This window comes from Cervus canadensis, chromosome 10 (genome assembly GCF_019320065.1).
Source record: "Cervus canadensis isolate Bull #8, Minnesota chromosome 10, ASM1932006v1, whole genome shotgun sequence".
Classification (NCBI taxonomy): Eukaryota; Metazoa; Chordata; class Mammalia; order Artiodactyla; family Cervidae; genus Cervus; species Cervus canadensis.
In genome coordinates, this window is record NC_057395.1 from 50685812 (window position 1) to 50700994 (window position 15183).

The 15183-nt window shown below is 40.6% G+C and overlaps 1 protein-coding gene across 3 annotated transcripts in view; it reads right to left on the reverse strand.

Moving 5' to 3' along the window:
* The window catches only part of ATRN (attractin), a 186310-nt gene that overhangs the window by 77631 nt on the left and 93496 nt on the right, over nucleotides 1-15183 (reverse strand). For all 3 annotated transcript variants that reach the window (XM_043480411.1, XM_043480409.1, XM_043480410.1), the window contains exons 12-18: nucleotides 12815-13032; nucleotides 10409-10530; nucleotides 9383-9521; nucleotides 7628-7818; nucleotides 5494-5713; nucleotides 2516-2701; nucleotides 1742-1975 (exon numbers count right to left, since the gene is read on the reverse strand). In XM_043480411.1, the coding sequence (XP_043336346.1) occupies nucleotides 1742-1975; nucleotides 2516-2701; nucleotides 5494-5713; nucleotides 7628-7818; nucleotides 9383-9521; nucleotides 10409-10530; nucleotides 12815-13032 (1310 nt within the window). The remainder of the gene's footprint in view (nucleotides 1-1741; nucleotides 1976-2515; nucleotides 2702-5493; nucleotides 5714-7627; nucleotides 7819-9382; nucleotides 9522-10408; nucleotides 10531-12814; nucleotides 13033-15183) is intronic.

The window sequence follows — 15183 nt, forward strand, 5'->3', positions numbered from 1 at the left end:
CTGGACTAAATAAAAGGGTGAGATTTCTCTCTGTTGTATCTCACTAGTGGACTGCTGAAATGTGCATTACCATCTGGTTTAATGCTTACTCAGTAATAAAACTTTCTTTCCTACATCTGTGGAGAGGAATTTCTGGGCTGGCAGGAGATTTTATTTTTAATTTTTCCCCTAGCAATCATCACATTGTATTTTTAAGTAAAAAAAGAAAACTGCAGAACAATATATCATATGCATAGTACACCTCACAGTATTTTTTATTTAAAAAACTATACATCTAAAGATATCTGTATTACTGTTAAAAGTTTGTCCTTCTATGAAGAACTAGAGATGAGGAAACGCCGGGCTGGATGATGCACAAGCTGGAAATCAAGACTGCCAGGAGAAATATCAACAACCTCAGATACACAGATGACACCACCCTTATGACAGAAAGCGAAGAGGTACTAAATTTAGAGCCTCTTTTTGAAAGTGAAAGAGGAGAGTGAAAAAGTTGGCTTAAAACTCAACATTCAAAAAACTAAGATCATGGCATCTGGTCCCATCATTTCATGGCAAATAGATGAGGAAACAATGGACAGTGACAGATTTTATTTTCTTGGGCTCCAAAATCACTGTGGATGGTGACTGCAGCCATGAAATTAAAAAGACGCTTGCTCCTTGGAAGAAAAGCTATGACCAACCTAGACAGCATATTAAAAAGCAGAGACATTACTTTGCTGACAAAGGTCTGTGTAGTCAAAGCTATGGTCTTTCCAGCAGTTATGTATGGATGTGAGAGTTGGACCATAAAGAAGGTTGAGCACTGAAGAATTGATGCTTTTGAACTGTAGTGTTGGAGAAGAGTCTTGAGAGTTCCTTGGACTGCAAGGAGATCAAACCAGTCAATTCTAAAAGAAATCAGTCCTGAATATTCATTGCAAGGATTGATGCTGAAGCTCCAGCTCCAATACTTTGGCCACCTGATGCGAAGAGCCGACTCATTAGAAAAGACCCTGATGCTGGAAAAGATTGAAGGCAGGAGGAGAAGGGGATGACAGAGGATGAGATGGTGGGATGGCATCACTGACTCAATGGACATGAGTTTGAACAAGCTCCGGGAGTTGGTGATGGACAGGGAAGCCTGGCGTGCTGCAGTCCCTGGGGTTGCAAAGAGTCGGACACAACTGAGCAACTGAACTGAACTAAGAGATGAGGAATTGTAGTTTTTATTTTATCTACATCTGTAATAGCTAATTTTTATAATGAACACATTTCATTACTTTTATAATGAAAGTTAGCAAAACAACTGAAAATTCTTAGTATTTTCATTAATTGACATTAAAAATATTTTTCATATAAAACAAATAGTTTCTTAAATGATCTCTCTTTTTTTTTTCCCTTCAAGAAATCCATGTAAATAATGTAGCTTTCAAGGCTTTATTCTCTAAGTAGGTAGTGAGATTTGGGGGTGAAGGAAATGGCAGCCCACTCCAGTATTCTTGCCTTGAGAATCCTGTGGACAGAGGAGCCTGGTGGGCTGCTGTCCATAGGGTTGCACAGAGACGGACATGACTGAAGCGACTTAGCATGCATGCATGCCTTGGAGAAGGAAATGGCAACCCACTCCAGTGTTCTTGCCTGGAGAATCCCAGGGACAGAGGAGCCTGGTGGGCTGCCGTCTATGGGGTCGCACAGAGTCGGACACGACTGAAGCGACTCAGCAGCAGCAGCAGTGGGATTTGGGACACAGAACACATCTTACCTGGACAATGAATGAAAGACCAGTTATATCTGCTGTCCTCCAGACACATGCTGGAATTGAGAAGAGGCTGTGGGTAGGAGTTTCCTGTGGGGCCCTGAGAGGGCATCTTCACTGGTCCTTTATAGGAGCCCTCTAGGCACTTCCCTTTGCCCGTATTGCTAGGATCGGTGCACCAGCCACAGCCTGGTTGCTCCAAGCAGTGACTACAGGTACAGTAGCCTGAACAATTTTCAGCTGTAAAAAAACATAAGCTACAATTTACTATTACATGTAGGCTTAAATTCATTGTATATTTAAATTATCTTCTTTGTTAACAACAGATGATTCAACGTTAGTCAAAATTCCTATTCTATTGTGATTGTTCAAATGATATAATAAAATTTTAAGGAGCCCAATATTTTGTCCAACCTATAATAGAGACTCCTCTCTTCTCTCGCAATCCTAGGATATTGGAGGCAGAAGAGACTTTAGAGACCATCTCCTGGAAAGCACTTACTTTACGAATTAGGAGATGAAGATGTGGAGACATTCCATAGTTTGGGTAATATAATACTGAGACTCAGCAAGTTATTTCTGTACTCTGTGATCTATTCTATAATTGTTTACTTGTGTCACTGTATTTGATTCTCTATGCAGGTTCCTATCAGGCAGTCTCTGGATAGACCTGAGCAGATGGTCAAGTCTGGTTTCATCCCTAGGAAGTTCAGAGGCTGACAGCACTGCCCTGCACACAGTGTTGTCGCCCACACTGCCTAGAGCTCACGTTTCACTCACGGGGGCAGCTGCTCATGGTATACCACTCCATACACTGGCCGAAAGGGAAGGAGGCCACGTAGGCATTGGAGTCCACGCACTGCTTCATGTTGCTGCACCACATGCACTCTGAGCTGCCGCTGGTGCACTCCCCACAGGCTGTCCGCAAGGCACAAGGGGTCCGGCACTGCTTGGCGCTGTGGTTGGCTGGGAAGTAAACCCAAGAGAGACACTTAAAGCTCCCACCATGTCAGCTAAGGTCAAAGGCTTTGCAGTGTGGGTTGTGACCCACTAATGTGTCATGAAGTCAATTCAGTGGGTTACACTAAACGTAGAAGAAAACACAAAGTCTTAGGTCATCATGTACTGGTTAGTCATGTATATTTATACACTTGGGGGGAAAAACTGTTTTTATTTTCAAAGAGAAGGACAGATATGAGGAACAAGCTAATTTTTTCATAAGAGTAGGGGTTCTAATATAGGAGACCCAAGATGAACTTCACAAGTTTTACAACCCATCTGAATATGCAACATTATATCTCTGAATATTCTAGGGAAAGAAGAACCATGACATTCATTAACTTTACCAAAGCACCCAGGATCCAAAACGGCTGAAAAGTTTCCCTACAGGAAGGTTAAATAATAAATATTAATGCAACTCCAGTGGTCATGTATGGATGTGAGAGTTGGATGGTGAAGAAAGCTGAGCACCAAAAAATTGATGCTTTTGAACTGTGGTGTTAGAGAAGACTCTTGAGAGTCCCTTGGACTGCAAGGAGATCCAACCAGTCCATCCTAAAGGAAATCAGTCCTGGGTGTTCATTGGAAGGACTGATGCTGAAGCTGAAACTCCAATACTTTGGCCACCTCATGCGAAGAGTTGACTCATTGGAAAAGACCCTGATGCTAGGAGGGATTGGGGGCAGGAGGAGAAGGGGACGACAGAGGATGAAATGGCTGGATGGCATCACCGACTCGATGGACATGAGTATGAGTAAACCCTGGGAGTTGGTGATGGACAGGGAGGCCTGGAGTGCTGCGATTCATGGGGTCACAAAGAGTCGGACACGACTGAGCGACTGAAATGAACTGAACTGAACTGAATGTGACTCCACAGTGATCTGAATTCTCTTCTACATCCCTGCATTCCTCAGACAAATTATAATACCTTCCTAAAATGAGACATGATGTCAATGGAGTTCAGCCTCCCAAAAGCATCCACAAAATTCCAACTACTGCCTGTGAGACCCCCTGCAGGAAAAAGACAATGGTCAAGGGCTTGTCTGTGTGCTGCACATGCCACCCCGTGCCTGTCTTTATGAAACTGAGATGTGCCTACAGTAAAACGTCAAGCCTGTGAAGCAAATCCAAGTGTAGGCTCCTTTGGCATGCCCCTGCAGCATTATTGCGCTGAATGTTTGCTTTTCCTTCCTGTTGTTGTTCAGCTGCTAAGTCTTATCTGACTCTTTGTTACCCTCTGGACTGCAGCACACCAGGCTTTCCTGTCCTTCACTATTTCCTGCAGTTTGCTCAAATTCATGTCCATTGAGTCGATGATGCTATCTAACCATCTCATCCTCTACCACCCTCTTCTCCTACCCTCAATGCTTCCCAGCATGAGGGTCTTTTTCAATGAGTTGGCTCTTTGCATCAGGTGACCAAAGTATTGGAGCTTTAGCTTCAGCATCAGTCCTTCCAATGAATATTCAGGATTTATTTCCTTTAGGATTGACTGCTTTTGTCTCCTTGCTGTCCAAGGGACTCTCAAGAGTCTTCTCTAGCACTGCAATTAAAAAGCATCAGTTCTTTGGCACTCAGCCTTCTTTATGGACCAACTCTCACATCTGTACATGACTACAGGAAAAACCATAGCTTTGACTATATGGACCATTGTCGGCAAAATGATGTCTCTGCTTTTTTTAATACACTGTCTAGGTTTGTCATTGCCTTTTTTCCAAGGAGCAAGTGTCGTCTAATTTCATGGCTGCAGTCACTGTTCAAAGTGAATCTGGAGCCCAAGAAAATAAAATCTGTCTCTGCTTCCACTTTTTCCCCTTCTATTTGCCATGAAGTGATGGGACCAGGTGCCATGACCTTAGTTTTTTTAATGTTGAATTTTAAGCCAGCTTTTTCACTCTCAACAAGAGGCTCTTTAGTTTCTCTTCACTTTCTGCCATTAGAGTGGTATCATCTGCATATCTAAGTTTGTCAATATTTCTCCTGGCAATCTTGATTCCAGCTTGTGATTCATCCAGCCTGGCATTTCATATGATGTACTCTAAGTTATATAAGTAGGTTTTGTTCATATGTAAGTAGGATACAACATATAGCCCAACTTTGAACCAATTAGTTGTTTCATGTCTGGTTCTGTTGCCTCTTGACCCACAGGACTACACCAATTATTTTTCTCCCCACTGACACTATCTTTCTGTTCAGTATCCCTGCAGTGATCTGCTTGCTTTTCTGACTTATTTTTTTTTTATGTTTTGTTCTATCTTCCACAACATTTCTCTGCCAACACTTAGAAATTTGCCTTTTGGATCAATTCTCAATACTTTTTGTGGTCAATCAACCAATCAATCTCATTGTTAAATAACAAGTTAGAATATTGTTGTTTAGTTACTAAATCGTGTATGACTCTTGCGATCCCATGCACAGAGTTCTTCTGTCCATGGGACTTTCCAAGCAAGAATACTGGAGTGGGTTGCCATTTCCTCTCCAGGGTATCTTCCTGATCCAGGGATCAAACTTGCATCTCCTGCACTGCAGGCAGATTCTTTATTACTGAGCCACCAGGAGAATGCTAGTTATTTTTCGTTTTGTTCATAGCTCATGCTAGTTCCTCCTGCTTTAAAAATTCTGCATTATCCTCTGTTTCATAAGCTTGAAATCAATACTCCAACTGTCATTTCATGAAAATTTCACAACACTTAATTTTGCCTCCTACAGTTTCTCTTTCAGTGAATGTCCTGTAATGCGTAATGCAACCATATACTTACCAGGCCTTTCACAGACACTACCATTGAGTGGATTGATGCAGGTTGCAGCCTTTAAGCCCCGAGTACTGGGTTCTGACAAGATCCCACAGAATCCAGCATCACTGGGCTCAGATGGCATCCACTGTAGTGAACTATTTGTGAACGGGGACATATCTTCCCAGCACCAATAGGACACATTGATCTTCCGAAGGCCAACCCATGGGGTTAAGGTGAGCTTGGACTGTAGGCAAAACAGACACAGCTATGAAAATAATCAATATCTTGACCCAAACTAGCTTCTAGATAAAAACTATTAAGTTACATGTATCCAAAGGACACAGGAAAACCTCCTTATCCCAAATCAGTCATGGTGGATTAGTGCAAACCTTTATTTTTATGTTACTTATCATTCCTGGCACTTTAATATGGCCATTTTACAAAGGACAGAAAAGACATCAAAGAAAGATGTCAGAGAAGACATCAAAATTTTCACAGAGATTAACAGCAAAGTTCCTAAATTTCTATACTCTATGACAAATGCTATGAAGAGATAGCCACCCCCAAGCTGGTTGAAATGTCTATTTATACATGAAATACCATATCAGTATGTATGAATCATTGGTTATATGCCTATTGTTACCTAAGGCTGTTTTGGGAACTCTGGCTAGGTTAGATGATTGAAGATACCCATGTTCAGCTGGGGAGGCAGAGCGTATTGGCCATCAATAAATTTCATAGGGAATAATAGGTCAATGAATTCCTGGGAATTCATTCCTAGGAAAGTCTGTCTCTTGCTCTACTGAAATGTCCTTCTTGTTGCAGTTTAAAAAAAAATTTTGCACAAAGTTTAGCCCAGAAATAAAAGATATTTTAAATTTTGTCAGTTACAAAAACAAAATGTACAGTATTTCCATTCTGGGGAGGAAAAAATAAACATGAATATTGTGTGCTCAGTCACTCAGTCATGTCCAACTCTTTGCAACCCCATGAACTGTAGCCCACCAGGCTCCTTTGTCCATGGGATTTTCCAGGCAAAAATACTAGAGTGGGTTGCCATTTCCTTCTCCAGGGAAAATGCTTATTGAGACTTTAAAAATAGCAACAACACCACCACCCAAAAGTTGTTACTTTTAGTTGTAGTGAGTGATATTTATTTACTTACAGGATTTGGTACTGATCTCTCTCATAAGGCCCAGCTACAGCAATTCCTTCCCATTCAGTCTGCACCAGTTATGCAAACTTACCTGCAGCTCGACCCTCAATCTCTGTATCTTTGATCAATGCACAGAGTCCAGCTCATTCCTTCTGTCTTCAGGAGTTACCTCTCTGTCTGTCAGCCTGCCTCTGTCCTAAAGGTTACAGCGCCCTTTCTTATTTTTCCAAACAAACCAGGGCTCTAAGTCTAGATTTATAGCTGTGGAAGCACATTACTTTAGTGGTCTCTCAACCGTCAATCTGATCACAAGACTATGAACTGTTGAAAGAGCACTGTCTTGTGACTATCAGTTAACTGAGGGTGGGACCACTGTTCTAGGACTCTGGACACAAAATGTCTAGGACACAAAAAACACAAAATGTCATTGTTGTATATCAACTACAAGCTGCCCAAGAGCAGTGGATGGACAGAAAGAGAACTTGGGGCCTTTCTGTGCTCAGAAACTCTTAATAAGAAGATGCCCTCTCCTTTTGGGCTGATCAGATCTAACAAAGACCCACAGATGTCCATTTTTTAGGATAATTAACATTAAATCATATTATACACTGTAATAATGCCTGAAACCTGGCTTAATTCAACTAAGCTAATTAATAATGGCACCCGCCTCCCCCATCCCAGCAGAACCTAGGGATCAAATAGGTATGAAATAATCTACAGATATAACAGGATATGTGCATTTGTCAACATGTTACTATTCAAAATACACATAATTATTGATATGTAATTTAATGAAATATGACTAATAAAAATGTGTTGGAAATTTCAAGATAAGAAAAAAATATATAACATTAAAGAAAGAGAATCTGACAGTGCAGTTCTACAATCTATTACACTGCACTTACTAGCATTCCTTCTCCTGCCAAGCATGTCACAGGTAAGCTGCAGTTATGCTGTTTGTAGAAAGGTGGATACTAGAAACTTCCAAGGATTTTAGCTCACCATGCTCTGTGATGACTGCATGACTCGCAGCTGCTTAAGGACAAATTCTACCTTCTTCTGAGTTGTAAGAGAAGCCAAAAAGGCATTGTGGTTCCTGCAGGACAATTTTGCATTGTCATAAGTCTCCTTGGCAGTAGTAATTTTCAAACATGAGTTTCCAACCAAATGCCAGCCAATGCCACAGATATTTTCTTTATTAAAGAGGGGAGAGAAAACAAAGAGGTTTAGAAATCACATGAAACTACTTATAATACCACTTTGAACCACTGGAAATCTAAATAATACTTTTGAGTTCAATTCTAGATACTTCATTTGGATGAGGTGAGTGTATCAGACACATTACCAAGGATCAAATACAGAATAAAAAGAATTTTTAAAATGTTTATAAGTCTTATTTCCTGGACCTCAAGTGCATATGCTGAGGTCAATCTTCCCATGTCTTAGAGAAAAACATTTGTTTGATGACAGCATTAAATTTATAAACCATCTTTTGAAGAACAATTAGAAACAAGACTAAAATCCTAAGCAAAAAGTAGAGAAATGAATATGCTTACTGAAAAGATGGGGTAGAAACCTTCAAGGACAGAAGTGAGTTGGTGAGTGAACAAGTTGACAAAAGACACACAGTTTTCATATCAAGTGGAAGGTAAACTCAAGTTACACAAAACATCCCAAAAGCGAGATGGAAAGAGCCTTTTGGGGAAGCAAGCCAAACCAGGGAAATTTGTATCTGCTCTTGTGACGTCCCTGAACCCACAAAAAGAGCTGCTCAGAAGTTATACATGTTTCCTGGAAGACAGGGCATGAGCAGAGCAACTTCATTAGAACGAAAGTACCCTGGAGATACCCTCAACAATGTTCATCAGCAGCCAGTGAGATGAAGGGAGAGTCACAGGAGAGGGATCACTTAAGAGCAGATAAAGACTGGCTCCTCAGAGTGTGGCATCAGTGTCACTGCTTGCTGAAATGCAGATTCTAGGGCCCCACCACACATCTGTGCCAGATTCTGGCTTCTAGCAAGACCCCCAGGTACTTTGCTGTGCACTCAAGTTTGTGATGTAATGAGGTAAAGAACAAGAAGTCCACTCCAGCAAGCTGAATCAAGTGCTTCCAAAGGACATTCAAGAGGGGCTCAGTAGAGCCCAGTTACCCTGTACTTCTATCGTACAGAGCCACAGCAGACCACCTCCTGGACTTCTTGATGAGCAAATATATCAGAGTTTCAGCCACAGTTGGTTGGCTTCAGGCTCCCAACTCATCATCCTGAACCTCAGAAGTGCTATCAATTGAGCTATCTGGGGCTGGGCCATTTCAGGAAGTGCTGCTGACAAGTGCACTGCTCCTTTCCTTCTTGTCAGAAGGTGCTGACAGCCTGACCCCAATGGTCAATAAGAGACACACTTCACAAAGTACGCCGCAGACTGGCCACTGAGACTGCTGCTTTCTACTCCCAGGTTAGGACCACAGAGTGGGATGGGGGCAACGGAGCAGGCTCAATGACACGGAGTCAGGCTGTGATTCGATTCTTCACAGCAGCAGATGACGCTTCACTTGCTTTCAAAGGATGGGAGAAGTAAATACTTAAGAACTATATTTCTGCTTTAAAAAATAACCACCGCAATAATGGAGTGGGGGATGAATGGATAAAATGAGCTCTCCCCATTTGCTGGGTTCAGTCTAGGCTGCACAGTATTGCCAGTGATGCGTGTGAAGTCTCTGGGCCCACCCACACCAAGATGCCTCTGCAATGCCTACCGGGCAGGGCGATGCACTCCTGATTCCGGGGCTCCCACTGGCAGTTCTGGTCCAGGGCACAGCTCCTGCAGCTGGTCTTCTTGTTACAATAATACATGGGGTTATCCTTGGGGCAATAATCATACTTGGAAATGGAGATCTAGAATACAATGGACAAAAGCTTTTCTCTTATATCCACAGAGAGAACTCAAGGTAAGGGCAACTAGGATACTAAAAACAACAAAGGCTAACTGAGGACGCAAATGACAAACAAACAGATAAACAAATAAGGTGTAGGTGAAGCAGCACTGCAGTGGAAACATTACAGTGAAATGTTCAAGGACATGCAAGGATCTGGCAAGGAAAGAGTGCATTCTCTTAAACACCATGTTTCAACTTATGCATCTGTAAAATGTGAATGTTGAATTTGCTGCTTTTTAAATCATCTCCTAAACAGTATAAAAATTTTATCTTTTATGAGATGCTTTCCTGACTGACAAAGAATGTCTTATAAACCATCAAAAATTATAAAAGTTGAGTCATTCTATCTTTGTTTTGCCTTACAATCTAATAAAAATCAAAATGATAAGCATAAATTAGGCTGAGTCAAAATATAACGTAAGACAAGGAGATTCTGCAAAGTCTATTATTTCCACTATTTTGGCAGCTACACACCTGACTCACTTTCAGTCTCAAGTCCTAAACTGCTCCCCAACCTAGCACTGGTAGAGGGAGCACACTGTTACAAACTTCATGCCAGGAATCTGGCCCTTAGCCACAGCCATGCCTAGGGACTGGGGCATACTCAGAATAACAGTCTTGCCTTCTTCTAAAACACAAACATCAATCCTCCTGGCTAGTAGAACCTTTGGAATTTGGAGATATAGAGCGTCTCTTACTAAAGAAACTTGACTCAACGGTAAAATCCAAATCAACACTGAAGATTTCAAAAATAATTCTGGGCTAGTATTTATAACATACATACTAAAATCTAGACCTAACCCCACTGGGGATTCTTCTGTCCTCTGAAATCCCTGAGAAACTGACCTGGCCTTCTGTGCAGCTGTGGTTCATAGGGACACAGTGGTCATTGCACCACTGGCAGCCATTGGTGTTGGCTGTGCAGCTGTAACAATCCGTGAGCTGGTCACATCTGTCATGGTCAAAAACTGTGAAGAGAAGGAAAACTCATCAACTGTGACAGCTTCTTTTCAGAAAAGTCACAGTCCCTTATAGCTGATGTTGAGCACAATAAGACACTGACACAAAAACAACAACAACAACAACAACAAAGTAACAAGGGTTGAAAGTAAAATGAGGAGTGAAGCTGGCAGGAAAATGTATTGGTGTGTTCAGGTTTAAATAGTATTTAGAAATAAGTAAACAATATGAAGAAAAGCCATTTTGTACTCCACCCTCCCAACAAAAGTACACAGAAGGTAAAAAACAAAGATAGAATAATTCAACAATAAGGGAAACAGGTCTGGTTTTTTGAAGACTTTTCTTCCCAAGAAAGAAACCAACTAGCAATTCAATGAACACCAAGAGCTGCCCTGGAGTCAAACAAAGAAGTATAGGAGACCAAGCCATTCCTCCTAGCTAGAAAGGCAAGGCTGCTCCGGGTGCAGGAAGCAGGCAGCACACAGAACCTCAAAAAAGGCAATACACATATATGTAAGAAATTCTGGGTTACTACAGACCTGTTGATTTCCTAGTGACCCTAGATGGGTCAAGGTCAGCAATGAAAGAGAAGCTGCACAACTTCTGCCTCATCTATTCAACCATTCATGGACATGGTACATGGTAGACTCCATGGACAAGAAAAGGCAGGGTGCACCCTCACAAAGAGCCTAGCAACCTGCTCCTGAGGCTGTTCTTCCTGTCCTTGTCAGCACTCCACAGCCTGGGCCCACACAGAAAGCAGAGTGACAGGAAGATGACACTGGAGATGAGTTCATAGTGAATCATCTAAGGGAATTAAATACTATTTCCTACAAACCTGCACATTTAATTTGAACTTTTTAACTTATGGTTAAAAAATAACTACCTCACTGCTTTTATCCCTTTTAGGAGACAGTGACTAGCCCTAAAAAGTTCTGATCATCTTGGTTCTCTAGCACTCACCAGACCACCAATGAACCTGCAAAGTTGACTGGACGTTCTTACTGAGGATTTATGTTCAGTTTAATCTGGAACATTCCAGGAGAGTTGAAAGCTGCCTCTGCCCATCATAACTCACATGGTAACTACTAGGCCATGGTAACCCTAATAGTTAAGAAACTCAGCCAACATACTTTAAATAAACTGAAGTGAAAAAGTAATTTGCAGAGACATTTTTCTTACTTTTAAAAGACTTTCTCACATATGACTTCACTATATTGCCCTGTGCTGTATGTCAGAAAAAAAGGGTAATAAGAAGCTGAGCAGGTAAAGTGAAGAAAACTTGGACAATACAAGGGGTGGTTCTAGAAGCAGGGATCACTGTTCATCTTCAGCAACTGCCTGCCTTGCTATCACTGCTGTGCTCAACTAGAGAGGTTAGAAAAGAATACTTTGCAAAGACAGTAACTCTACTTCTATCTATTAGAACAATCTACTTCAACATAGCATTTCTGGATTGGTCCTCTTAATCTTTTCCTTAATGTCAGAACTACATAATTCAATATGGTAGCCACTAACCACGTGTTGTTTTTATTTTTTATTTCTTTTTGGCTGCCCAGCATGCAGAATCTTAGTTCCCAAATCAGAGATGTAACCCATGTCCCCTGCTGCAGAACAGCAGAGTCTTAACCACTGGATCACCAGGGAAGTCTCCACGTGTAGTTTTTAAATTTATTTAAAATATAAAAATTCATTTCTTCAGCCATACCAGCCTCATTCCAAGTGTTTGATAATCATAGGTAGCTAGTAGCTAACATATGGGGATAGTGCAGAAATAAACATCTAGGTTCTGAAACTGATAAAAAAGGGGATTCCCCGGTGGCTGAGATAGTAAAGAGTTTGCCTGCAATTTGGAAGAGCCAGGTTCGATCCCTGGGTTGGGAAGATCCCGTGGAGAAGGAAATGACAACCCACTCCAGTATTCTTGCCCGGAAAATCCCATGGATGGAGGAGCCTGGCAGGCTACAGTCCATGGAGCTGCAAAGAGTTCGACACGACTGAGTGACTTCACTTTCCTTTTCCTCTGGAGTAGGTATACAAAGTCTATGCAATGTTAAAAATGTGTTTTCTTCATCATTAGCAAACAGCAGACATGGCATGTTCCCATCCACTATACAAATGTTTACAAACCAATTTTCAAACATCCGTAAAGCATTTGCCTATGTTATTACTGGAATAATTTTGGATAATAAAATGAACACTGAAAGTTCACGGAGGATAAGTGACTTCACAATTGTGATAAAATGAGATTTCAAATTAACTACATTTCAAGAAGAGAAAAAAAAAACATACTTCTTTTAGAAAAACATTCTGACTTTATCTTTTCTTGTGCTTCAGGTGCTAGCTCCCAGGAGACACACTGCGATGACCCTGTGTCCCACACACACCGGACACCAGGTCCTGCTGCGAGACAAGCAGCTTCACTCTGGTGTGCTTCACACTGTTCCGAGGTGAATACTAGGATGTCACTGAGGAGGAGACTATTAAAACCACCAAATACATACATGGTTCTAAAAGAAAAAAAAAAAAGAGAAAACGAGTTTACTGGAAACCTACATAAACAAATGCATGATATACTTTTAAAAATCTTTAGACAAACCTCACGTATCAAAAGTTCTGTAAAAAGTTAACTTTCAAGATCTCAAAAATCACTCTTATACCTTACCTCCCAAATTCCAACCTTTCTCAATGGCCTGTGACTACTCAGAACAGTTACAATAACCTATCTACTCTTTCTGACTGCTAGCATAGATAAAGGCTCTTTAATCAAAACTGTGTAATGAAAACACAGACCAATAAGAAAGAGATGAGTGCATATAGAAATTTAATGCAAGCTGTATTCTAATCAGTGGAACAGATGATTTCTCTTCCAACTCTGACAGGCTATAATCTGCCAGGAAGTTTAGTACTAACCCACAATGAGGCATCAAGCAATTCATTCTCACTGTGTCTCAATTTTCCCCAAATCAACAGAGGACTGACTAAAGCATAAAGATTCTGTGGCTGCATTTTTACTGTATCTGAAAACTGACATATTTCAGTAACCAAAAACGAACACCAGGTTTAATTTTTAACTTCATATCGGCTTACTTGGTATCATATTATGTAGTCTGGATTCAACTAGTCAATTTATTGCTTGAACCCAATAAGCACCATCTGCCTCCCAGTACAGCAGGTATTCTCAGCAATCCTGAATCCTCTGGTCACATCTGCCATGTGAGGGTAGGCAGAGTCCTTCAGAGAAGCTTGGAGCAATGAGCTGGAAAGAACAGCTGCATCTGCAGCAGTCTCAATACCCCCAGCCCACGCTTCTTCCTGCCTCCCTCAAAAACCACAAGCCCAACAACTAAGTGAAGCACAGCTGGCCCCATGCTGAGGCTCAATTAAGGGAACCATCCTTCAAAACATGTGAATATCATGTGAATCCAAGTTTCTCCTTAGGTAATTTACTTCACAAAATTAAACTAACCATTACAGCGGAAATTAACACAACACTGTGAATCAACCACACTACAGTAAGAAAAGTGTTGAAAAAATATTAAAATAGCCATGGATTTTTTTTCCTACATGACTCCCTTGTCATGCCCTGCCCCCTCCAACCCTGTGCATACACACAGAAACATTCAGGCTCAAAAATTCCACTGGGATTATAAAAAAATAAACACATTATAACTCAGGCAAGCCATTTCCAATTTTGATTCATGGTTAAACTACATCTATGGTAACTTGTCAACTTCTCTGAGTTCATATAAAACTTCCAAATATTTTGATAGCAAATCCACTTATTTGCTAATTATCATTATGGTACTAGTAGCTGCCATTTAGCAAATTTCTATTACGTGCCAAGTCCTATGCTAGGAAAACATTAAATAAAGATGAAAAGAGCTGAGGCCAGGCACCCATAGGTAAGATGATAACAAAATGGACCCACTGCTTTTCAGATGAAAAGCATCAACAGGCATTTACTAGAAAACTTTAAGGGTTTTCCTTACTGAGGCAATACATATTACAATTTAACATAACATCTCAAATTATAATAAAAAATCCCTCCACTTTAATCTATACTTAACAAATGTTTCTACTGTAAAACCATATTTATTGCTAAGTTTCAACTAAGTGTTTACTTTGTGAAAGATGTCCCTTTTTCCAGAGTCTAAGTTTTACTCTTCCTTCACATCTCCAAGATAGGTTGCTTTTTTTAAATGTTTTTAAATTTTTATTATTTTAACAGCAAAACATTTTGTATTGGGGTATAGCAAATTAACAATGTTGTGATAGTTTCAGGTCATAGGTTGCTTTCTTATCTTCCCTCATCCAAAGTCAATTGCCTCATCTAACTTGCATTATGACAAAAGAAAATTTGAAAACGAAGGGAATCCTAACATAATATACATAGCCTCTATAGCATTTAAGTAGTTTCAGGACTGATAAGGCCAAGAATTTTAAAAGATGAAGCAAACAACAGTAATCAAAATAGAAACAAAAATGAGAAAATTAACATGATTAGAGTATTTTAACAAATAAAAATAAGGTTTAAGTCACATAGCCACTTTGGAGCTCATTTATAAGACAGATGCTTTTCCAGGGGCAGATTTATGAAGAGCTCTGTGAGTTTGGGCCAGACACTTCCAAATGATGCAATGAAACAGACTTCAGATAAT